The sequence below is a fragment of the Pinus tabuliformis genome, chromosome Q, assembly GCF_031772625.1.
Source record: "Pinus tabuliformis cultivar Carrire ecotype Pingquan chromosome Q, CPIR1, whole genome shotgun sequence".
NCBI classification, from domain to species: Eukaryota; Viridiplantae; Streptophyta; class Pinopsida; order Pinales; family Pinaceae; genus Pinus; species Pinus tabuliformis.
This window is the reverse complement of record NC_142296.1, coordinates 492,199,316-492,211,152: the sequence shown is the minus strand read 5'-3', so window position 1 is coordinate 492,211,152 and position 11,837 is coordinate 492,199,316. Positions and strand designations below refer to the sequence as shown.

Below are 11,837 nucleotides of genomic sequence, written 5' to 3'. Positions count from 1 at the left end.
AAAAAAGACAGCAAACTATCAACGTAGATTGAAAAGTGATTATATCAAACTAATTTTGAAGCTATATAAGCTACTGGGGATTCATAACTTTCCTTTGTGTTATTCTTCACCATCTTATTCGATGTTTGGTCAATTTTGGTGCCACCCTCACTCTAGTGGTATTCCTGCCAATAAAATCCACCTTTGAAATAAAACAATAAATCAATTTCCGAGGAAAAAAGTGAGAATCATTCGGTTTATGGTGAAGGTCTTTGTTTTAATTCTAGATATTTACTCCACATGATTGGGATAATTTTTTCTTTACTGGGGAGATTTGAAAATATAATTCTAACTTCCTCTTCTTCGTTGTGATGTGCTATATCTACACCCATCAACCGGTAGATACATGTCTTAATGAGCCTCGGATTGGGGGCCAGGTAAATCCACGGAAGATTTGTCCGCGCACAAGTGACCACCGGGGCCTGAGGTGAGGCCACGTGACTGTATCCACGTCACCGAAGGGCTGGGCCATCAAAAGTGGTATCAGAGCCAGGTTCTTGAGTTAGAACCAATGGAACAGGTAGAAGGTGAAGGTGAAGGAAGAGGAAGAGGAAGAGGAAGAGGAAGAGTAGTCCGGAGGGTAGTGGATGATGGACTTCGAGAGGAGATTCGAGTTTTGCGTGAAAGATTGGCAGTGGTGGAGGCTGCGGGAAGAAGAAACCCAGCAGATGACAGTGATGAAGAAGAAGTTGAACCAGAGGAAGAATTAGAGGGGGTGACACCAGAATTCAGACTGTTGAAGTCGGTTTTGCTGTCAAGTCATAAGCCAAAACATGAGCTGTCAACTTATGACGGAAGTCTGTCCGCAGACGTGTTGTTGGATTGGCTAAGTGAAGTCAACAAATATTTCGAATTCGAGGAAACCAGTGAGGATAAACAGGTGAAGTTCGCCGCCACCAAACTGAAGGGACATGCGTCCTTGTGGTGGGACAGCATTCAGGCGGAGCGGAGGAGGCTCAATAAACAGCCTATAAAGAAATGGTCTAGGATGGAGGCCAAGTTGAAAGAGAAATTTTTACCGAAAGATTATCAGATTATGTTGTACAGGCAGGTACAGAACTTGAAGCAGAGGGGAATGACTGTAAAAGAATTTACAGAAGAGTTCTACAAGTTAAATTTGCGGGCAGGATATGTGGAAGACACCCCGGAGAAAACAGCCAGATTTGTGAATGGCTTAAGGGGGGAAATCTTGGATGAAATTGGTATCCTTTCACCCCGGACATTGGAAGAAGCCTATCAGTTTGCGCTGAAGGCAGAAGAAAAAATTAACCGGAAGCAGAATGCCAGGAGAGGAGGTGGAACTGGCAGGGGGAAGGGTAAAGTGTTTGGAAGAGGCCGAGGTACAGGTCCAAGTGAAGAAAGCAGCAGCTCTAAATCTGCTGGAACAACAGAAAAAGACAATAGCACGAGAGGAGGACGACCACCTCAGCGGGGGCGAGGAAATGGTCGGGGCAGGGGAGCTGTCCAGTGCTATCGCTGCCACAAATGGGGGCACAAGTCTTATGAATGTCCTGAAGCTGAACCAGCAGGCGGAAGAGGAACTTATGTTGTTCAGCCAGAGGATGCTGAGACAACACCTCAGGAAGCAGAAAATGCACCAGAGACAGGTGAAGCTTTGGTGTTGAATAAAGTGCTGTTGAAACCAGCAAAGGAGGTTGCAGAACCAGATCAACGAAAAGCTTTGTTCCGCACTGTCTGCAAGTCGCGGGGCAAGTGCTGCAAACTGATCATTGATAGTGGGAGTACGGACAATCTTGTGGCTGTGGAGATGGTAGAAAAGCTGGGATTGAAGAAATTGAAGCACCCTACGCCCTACAAAGTGTCATGGCTGCAGAAAGGACATCAGCTGTTAGTCGACGAACAATGTGAGGTAGAATTTCAGATTGGTAAGTACAAGGATAAGATCCTTTGTGATGTCATGCCAATGGATGTCTGTCACCTACTGTTGGGACGACCTTGGCAGTTTGATAGAAGTGCAGTTCATGACGGGAAAATGAATTGCTATAAGTTTGTTAAAGATGGGATCAAGCACACGCTTGTACCCATCAAGGAGGAAAATACAGTAGAAGCCAGTGGAGTGAAGGCATTGCTGTTGGGCGGAAAGGAGTTTGTGAAACAGATTGAGGACAGCGAAATCAATTTTGCTGTCATAAGGAGACCAAAGGCAGTAGTATTACACACACAGCTATCAGACTTGCCTGAGGAAGTTCAGCAGTTGCTGCAAGAATTTGGGGACATTGTGGTGGGTGACCTTCCCAATGAATTACCACCAAGGAGGGGTATTAGTCACTGTATTGACTTTATACCAGGGGCAAACTTGCCAAATAAGGCTGCTTACCGTATGAGTCCCAAAGACCATGAGGAAATTAGGAAGCAAGTTCAGGAACTACTTGATAAAGGGTTGATTCGAGAAAGTATGAGCCCTTGTGCAGTACCGACCGTTTTGGCTCCAAAGAAGGGAGGAGAATGGCGAATGTGCACAGACTCCAGAGCCATAAACAAGATTACTGTCAGGTACAGGTTTCCCTTACCAAGGATGGACGATATGATGGATTGTTTGAGTGGGGCAGCCCATTTCTCAAAAATTGACCTGAAGAGTGGATATCACCAGATTCGAATACGAGAAGGCGACGAGTGGAAGACAGCTTTCAAGACAAACGAAGGCTTATATGAGTGGCTGGTGATGCCATTTGGATTGAGCAACGCTCCCAGCACATTCATGCGCTTGATGAATGAGGTATTGAAGGAATTTAATGGGAAGTTCGTGATAGTTTACCTGGACGATATTTTGATTTTTAGCAGGACTAAAGAGGAGCATTTCAGGCATTTGCAGAGTGTGTTGAGGAAGCTGCAGCAAAACAAGCTGCTGATTAATCTGAAAAAGTGTACCTTTTTTCAGCGAGAACTAGTGTATTTGGGGTTTGTTATTGCAGAAAATGAATTAAAAATGGATCCGGAAAAGGTGGCAGCTATAGTTAGCTGGCCTTCTCCGAAGAGTTTATTTGAAGTCCGAAGTTTCCATGGGCTAGCCAGTTTTTACAGGAAATTTATCAGAAATTTCAGCGAGATTTGCGCACCTATGTTGGACACGATCAAGAAGGTAAATCAGCCTTTTCACTGGACTGAAGCGGCAGAAAGTAGTTTTCAAACTTTGAAAAAGAGGATTACTGAAAGACCAATATTGAGACTGCCAGATTTCAACAAACTTTTTCAAGTTCGTTGTGATGCCAGTGGGACAGCCATTGGGGCAGTCCTTAGTCAGGAGGACAGACCAGTCGCTTTCTTCAGTGAAAAGCTAAACGAGAGTAGGCAGAAATACTCAACCTACGACAAAGAATTTTACGCAATCATACAAGCTTTGAAGCATTGGCGGCATTATCTACTGGGAAATGAGTTTGTTTTATTTACAGATAATTCTGCCTTGCAGTACATTATGCAACAGCATAAATTGAACCACAAACATGCAGCTTGGGTGGAGTATCTGCAGAATTTTACATTCGTACTAAAGCACATTAGTGGCCAAGCGAATAAGGTGGCAGATGCACTGAGCAGAAGAACGTTGCTTCTTTTGGAAAGCACAATGCAAGTCTTGGGTTTTCAGCATTTGAAGGAGTTGTATCAAACTGATACCGAATTTGGGGAGGCATATGAAGCTTGCCAAAACCCTCTGTTAAGGAATAACAGCATGTGGCTAGACTATAATCTACAAGAAGGACTGCTATTTAAGGGAGGACAACTGTGTATACCCAACTGTTCTATGCGGGAAAATATTATACAAGAAAAGCACAGTGGAGGACTGGCTGGACACTTTGGTATAGACAAAACAATTGCTCAGGTACAACATTTCTATTTTTGGCCGAAATTGCAGCGAGATGTGCAGAGGTACGTGAGTAAATGCAGAGTTTGTCAGCTAGCAAAGGGTCATAGTCAAAACACTGGTCTTTATTTGCCATTGCCGATCCCGAGTCGACCATGGGATTCAGTGAGCATGGACTTCGTTTTGGGTTTGCCAAAGACACAGCGGGGCTTCGATTCAGTCATGGTTGTGGTTGACCGATTTTCAAAAATGGCACATTTTGTACCTTGCAGAAAAACCAGCGACGCCACTTATATAGCCCACCTATTCTTTACTGAAATCGTTCGGTTGCATGGACTCCCGAAATCCATCATTTCTGATCAGGATGTAAAGTTTACTGGTCACTTTTGGAGAACTCTGTGGAAAAAGTTGAATACTCAATTGCAGTTCAGTTCCGCTTATCATCCGCAGACTGATGGTCAAACGGAAGTAGTAAACAGAAGCCTAGGGAACTTACTTCGAAGTTTGACAGGAGAAAATTCCCAGACATGGGACCGTGTACTTGCTCAAGCAGAGTTCGCGTACAACGATTCACCTAACCGCAGCACCGGTTACAGTCCGTTCCAGATTTTGTACGGCATGCATCCGCGAGGAGTGCATGAATTACGGGATTTGGGGAAACTCGAGAAACGGAGCGCTGATGGGGAAGAATTCGCTCAAGCGATGAGCAATTTGCACGAACAGGTCAAGCTGAAGTTGCAGGACAGCAGTCAGAAGTATAAACAACGAGCTGACACAAAGCGTCGGGAAGTTCAGTTTAATGTTGGGGATGAAGTCCTTGCGTATTTACGTAAGGAGAGATTCCCGAAGCGGGAGTACAACAAACTAAAATTCAAGAAGATCGGCCCCTGCAAAATCATCCGCAAATTTTCTGCGAACGTTTATGAAATACAGTTGCCACCTGAGATTGGAATTTCTCCCATTTTTAACGTGGCAGATCTGTTTCCCTATGTCGCCGATTCAGAGAATGATGCAGCAACCACAGTGCCACAGAAAAACAGCTATGAAGAAGATTCTTGGACAAGACAATTGCCAAAGGCACCACCCCTTGAGATCGAAAGGATTCTCGATACACAGGTAGCTAGACGCACACGCAGGAAGGAGTATCTGCGATATTTGGTCAAGTGGCGGAACCGTCCAATAGAGGACAGTTCTTGGCTCAACGCGACGCAGATAACTAAAGCGGGCTATTCTGTTGACGACCTCATGGAACGGAGCCATGACTTTTTGCCACCCCGGGAGCCTGATGCAGGAGCATCCAGCTCCGAGGAGACAGAAGATCGCTGACTGACTCACGGTAAAACAGGAACACGACAAGACTCCAGGAGTGGATGGACAGGTCATCAAAATTGGTTGTTGTCTTTTGATAATTAATGTTTGTTTCTTTTTATTTCAGAACAATTTAAGTCGCTAGTTGTTAGCTTAGGAAACAAAAAACTGTTTAGTTAACTTTTGTTTAAAGGGGCAAGTGACAGTTACAGAATTCAGTTCCATTGACAGTTATATTTCATATAGTTTAAAAAGGAAAAGAACGAATGTAACAGGGACTTTTTGGTTCCCCTCATAACGAAAAGAATAAGGAATAGCAAGACAATACAAAACCCTCTGTAACAGAACTAATGCAATCTTGTCTGAGATAATCTATTGCTAATCATTTTTTTTCCCATATTGTGCACATAAGTGTTACTGTGTATTTATTGTAATTAAAAGTGAATTGAGACAGAAAGAAATTTTATACTGTAACTAGAAATTGAAGAACGTTACAGGCATTAAGTCAAGACCACAGTCCATATTGCCAGAACCAGTACGCAAGCGAGACAGAGTAAGGCGGTCACACATTAACAGCATATAAGTTGCAGAACATTACAAGAATAGAGAGCGTTCAGGCATCAAAGGAAACCCAGATTGCAGCCGTAATGCACAGAACCCGTATGCCAAACACGAGGAGTAACGCGGCCACATAAAATCCATATACAAGCTTACAAGGAAGAGGTATCAAACCAAACCACTCTGTTTCAATTAACTTAGTTAAAGTATTTCATAGTCATTGCACACAGAAAGATCGATAAACATTACAGCATCATGTGTTAAACCCTGGCATCGCCGTAAAGCACAAGTTCCAAACCCTTGTTGTGTTGAGACCATAGACTGACGCAAAAGAACAGAGCACAGAGACTGCAAACGCCGGCAAAGGGCACGGCCGAACCCTAAACAACCTAAACAAACTGAAATCTATAGCTACAGCCATATTGAACAATCTACAGACATACTGGAGCAGGAGTAAACCCTACCCGGTTGCAAAGGGTACCAGGGTTGAAAGGAATCGAAGACTGCATAACTCGAAACCCTCGTGAGCAAGTCTCCTGGTCAACCTGCACATAGAAACAACGTGAGGTTAGTCCAGATTTCAACCAGAACCATTATCAACATAAGAAAACGAAAGAGCAAACAAGGTGCGAGTGTGAAGGAGCTGTAAACTTACCCAAAGGTCGACGGAGGCTGCTGAGACAGAGCCCAGTTCCATAAACTGAAAATGCACAAAAACCTGTAAGTGTCGATAACAGGTAATAGAGCAAGGTAAATCTTAGCACGAAAGTTTACCTCGAGGGCGGAAGGAGTTCGGAAGAGCGGCAGCTTTATGGTCGCGGATACCTGTACAGAACTGTAGCTCAGTAATTGGAAGCGAAGAAACTCTTACAGAGAATCCATGAAAACGTAAGTAACTTACCATAAACCTCAGAACAGAACCACTGAAGACAGCAGCGAAGGCAGAGAGATAGCATTTCAACAGGAACTGTAACCATCGACAGAGTATAGGGTTCGTTGGACTGACAGAACAGTGAGCATCGCCACAGAAACGCAGAGAGGGCAACGGCAGAATGGTGGAGTGAAAAATGAGCCGAGGATAACCCTTTAGGGTTTAACATAGGCGGGAATACCCCTTAACTGGACGAGCCGGTAGCTACACCCAACAACCGGTAGATACATGTCTTAATGAGCCTCGGATTGGGGGCCAGGTAAATCCACGGAAGATTTGTCCGCGCACAAGTGACCACCGGGGCCTGAGGTGAGGCCACGTGACTGTGTCCACGTCACCGAAGGGCTGGGCCATCAAGATGGGACAAACCTCATCCAAATAACTGCAACCATCCAATAATATGGTTAATTTGACGCATTCAAAAGAAACTATAAAATTATGCATTATTATAATAGATTTTAGCGTGATTCAGGTGATTTGAAATCCAATTACAAATTGGAATATGTTTTTCTTTTACTTGTTCTCTCCCGTGAAGGCTGGGCATGAGATTTAGTTTGGGTTCCTCGATTCCCTTATAGCAAGCTCAATTCTCGCATTGTATTATGTGATCGTATCTCGTTTAGTTTTGTCCATATCCTGCATGATCAAATAAAACCATAATTATAAACTTGTTGTAACAATTCAATAAATAATCATGTTGAGAATGCTGAGGAATAAAAGGTCGAATGGCGCGTTTTACTTTTTCTTACTATAACAATGTAGCAGAAGTTGAGGCAATGTGGAGATGTGGTTTTAAAACTAAGTCCCTTTTGGCCAAGTGTAATATGCCCTCGTGAAATAATATGGTTATTTTGCATTCGTAATAATTTCTTCTGATACATTTGTGATTTAATTTTCATCATTTATGTGATCCTGTTGCTTCATTTTCTCACTGAATTTTGTAAATCCCAGTTTTTTTGGCGCGATTAACTGGGAGAATATCTTTACAGGATTATCCCACATTGAACCAGGTCTTTGTGCAAGTGAAATTTTGCGATACCCATTCCCCGGGACAAATTGAAAGTCCCAGAATTTATAGTCCGAGGAACGTGAGGCAGATAACAAGGAATTATTATTTGTCATTTTATGTGGTCAAAACTCTTATGAATTTTAAAACACCGTAGCCTCATAATAACCATAAAATAATCAGACCCTCCTCAAATGTGTTACACGAATATTTTTGGTGGCATCTATAGTTGGGTATAATATAAATGATATGCATTTGTAATATACATACGGCTAAAATATACGTTTATTTTTTGTTACAATGAAAATGTATATTATATTTAGAATGTCATTTTATGTTGTCAAAACTCTTATGAATTTTAAAACACCGTAGCCTCATAATAACCATAAAATAATCATAAAATAATCAGACCCTCCTCAAATGTGTTACACGAATATTTTTGGTGGGATCTATCGTTGCTTATAACATAAATGATATGCATCTGTAAAATACATACGCCTAAAATATATATTGATTTTTTGTTACAATGAAAATGTATATTATATTTACAAATTTTATCTATCACATGATATAATACGTTGTGTGCTTTTATAATAGACTGTGTTTTACAATAGGCTAGTTTTTGTGGTATTTATATGTTATATGAATTATATATTGTGTAGTTTATAATAAGTCAATAAATTTATAATATGTACAAACTTGTGTTCGGTTAATATATAAAATGTTATGTTCTATTTTATATACAAAATGTTTTGTTTTGTTTTTTTTTTTTCATTTTATTTTATTAGCCAAAATGGATTATTATTATTATTATTATTATTATTATTATTATTATTATTATTATTATTATTATATCATCCTAAGTTATATATTTAAATTATATATTATTTATAATGTTATGTATTTATAAATAGTGACAATTTTTTTTTATGTAGGTATGTAAGAAGTGAAGTGGAGGAGGAGTCAATATTCAAAAAAATATGCAAAATGTGAGGTGATGTGGATAACAGTCAAGCAAGTAAAGTGAAAATTGCAATGAACGTAATGGAGGGCATGTCAAACATGTTCAAATCTCAAATAATCAAAGGCTCTAAAGCCCAACAAGAAGGTCAATGGAGAAGGGAGTCTTCCAAAATGGTGGGTAAACGGAAAACAAACAAACCAAAACCTAATGAAAGTAAGGAAATTCAATAAAGGGTCCCCATATATTTTTTTCAAAAATCTATGGGGGGGTTGTGACCAACAACAATGGCGACTCACTCAGAAGAAGTAGTTATCGTTGTTTTGAAGATAAGAAACCTATAAATATAAAGGAATGATAGTTAGATGATTCAAAATGCCAAATTCAAACATCCTAGTAGTTTCGCCCTTGGCAAGTACAATTTAACGAACAAAAATCATATCCATCATTGACTATGAACTTAATAACATATTATGCCAGGAGTTTAGTGTATTCACCAAATTCGTATGTACAATAGTCAACTTGGTTGGCAATAAGTTTTCGAGTAAACAAGGCAATCAAGTAAAACATAGTATTACATTAACTTCCATACCATAAACTTGGCCACAACTGCCACCAGGCATCTCTAACCTCTACAAGGATGTCTTTTAACCCTTTCAGGTTTCAATTTCCCATCTATTAGAAATAAATACATAGTTACAAAAGATAATCTTAAACCTATTTGGATGTCAATAGAAGATCATTGTCTTGGCTTGGTAACCAGCTAATGACAATGCCATTGACAGGATCTATCACAACGAACAAGCCAGCTCATATTTAGACCTCTTGTCCTTCAACCTTGCCATCGAAAGCCATTACCTTGGCTTGGTGACCAATAAGGTAATGTCACAATGATATAACCTATGATCATGGTAGCTGTGCTCCTGATGAGACCTCCTATCCTTTAATTTGCCATTTTTTTGATGTTTTAACTATGGTTATTGTTAATCTTATACGTATTACTTAATAGATGGGGTGGAAGATTGCCCCTTAAGAGCCAGGGATGATGTAAACTTTTTTAAGGTAACTAATATTTACTTTATTAGACTTTCTCCCCAAAAGTTGAATACCTTAAGTAACTGTTGTTAAATATATTTTTCCTTCAAGTAAATGGGCATAAAAATATAGTCCATTAGATAATGATGGTTGATTTAAACACATAAAATCAAAACCAGGGATTTTACTATTTAGGATAATTGAAAGTGAGCATAAAAAAGTCATCTTAAAAGGAAAAATTCCTTAAAGATAAGGTTGCATTTATAAATAGAGAATAAAACCACATATTCAACGATTATGCCAAATTGAAAGAAATAAAAATATTCCCTTATTTTATTGGAAAGTGAAATGAAAACAAAGTCAAACCAAATTGAAACAAATGCTAGCAAATCAAGGGGAAATCAATAGAAAGAACAAGCCCTTACAACATAACATAACATAATGGTAACTATGTTAAAAGTGAAAATTCTATCTTGTAAGTGGTTTATGGCTCTTATTAAAGCATTGATGTGATTTAAAGTTATGTATTTATATTCTCCATTGGTATGCGTTAGTAGGAATTTTATTTCATTTGCAAATCTTGCTTAAAAACTAATTTGTGAGTCTTTACCGATCAATTTTTTAGGAAATAGACCAACAATCAATTTTAAAAAGTATGAAGTAAAACAAGAAGAAAATTTTGAAAGACGGAAAAGGAAATTCCCTGAAGGGATTATGTAGATTATACTTTCTCAACTGCTTTTGCCAACAAAACCAAATTCTCAAATCAAATCTATGAAATCATGCAAAAGGAAGAAGAGAAGGATAAGAAATAAAAAATAAAAACAAAAACTGTGAAAGATGAAAATAAACATGTACATACTAGAGAGAAATTTGTAACAATTTACCTTGTAAATCTTGCCATCATTGCATAAAAATAGACCAGGCAAGTTATATTTATCTCCAAGTTTGTCATTTGTTGAAGAGCATGGAATTTATTTAATCTAAATGCTAAGCAGTTCTACATAAGGATTCTTTAAAAGAGAAAAGCTTGCATGATATTCAATGCCAATATTCAAATATGTTTGTCTTACGGACCCTTTTATCAATCTATATTGTATTTAAAAGGTTAATTCTAATCATATTACAATTATGTGAAAAAGTGGGATAGATAATTATAATTGAGTTAACGTCATCGTTTTACAAATGAAAATCCAAAATGAGCAAGATGTCAATTGAATAAATGATAAGGTCTCATCCTATTCATTAAAATACCATAATTGCTTTATTTTTGAAGAAAAATAAGAATAAACTAAACAAGAGTAACTTTATTCCCCCTCTAACTCTTTTGAAGGAAAACGACTAGGTATAGTCATATTTCCAATGTAACCAAGAAATTTCCATACTTCCTAAAAAAATAAACACTACATATGTTAGAAAAAAGAGAAAAATAAATTATTAAACTATGTACAAAAATCCTAGAATTATTATGCATAGTAATTCATAAAAATGAAAATAGAAGCAATTTAAAATCAAAAAATTTTATTTTTAAAGAATTTTCTAATTGAAAATAAAATCTATCATGATATGTAAAATATACACGGTTGGAGATATTACCTTCAAGGATCCACCAAAGTATTTCTTTTGAAAACTATACGATATGGGAAATATTAACATCAATTGTTTCTAAGATTTTACAAAAAATGTCATTTTCCCTTGTGAGACATTGACCGTCATAATAAAGAGAAAAATAAGGAAAATCCTTAAAGGTATCTACTATATGTCACTATATGTATATCAGGATTAAGGCAACTCACTAACCCATGATTATCCACAAGAGTAATAGGGTCACCAAATGTTTGCGAAAATCCTTCAATATAATAAGTATCATATAATATATTGTCGTTATTGATATTGAAAATTTGTAATGTGAGTTTATGATCCAAATCAAAATGAAAGGAAGTCGTTTTGTACATAGAAATTGAATAAAATGATCGAAACTCATGACTGATGAAGATCACATTCTTTTCCAATGAATTATGAGAATCTTGAATATTGTGAACAGTATGAGTAGAGGTTTCTAAAATGATATCAATAAGTGATTGATTATTTAAAGACACCCATTGAATTTCATGTTATAATTCATTCTTAAGATTTGAAGTACTAAATATTCCTACAGAATCAAATCATCAATTTGAATTTC

General features: G+C 38.2%; 1 protein-coding gene across 1 annotated transcript; it reads left to right on the top strand.

The window, feature by feature from the left end:
• The first annotated feature begins 550 nt into the window (after nt 1-550).
• On the top strand, nt 551-5,309 carry LOC149220323 (uncharacterized). The gene is made up of 5 exons (XM_089387049.1): nt 551-1,969; nt 2,090-2,439; nt 2,842-2,958; nt 3,271-4,972; nt 5,292-5,309. Exons 1-5 carry the CDS (start codon nt 551-553, stop codon nt 5,307-5,309), a joined length of 3,606 nt encoding a protein of 1,201 aa, XP_089243175.1.
• The last annotated feature ends 6,528 nt before the right edge of the window (nt 5,310-11,837 follow it).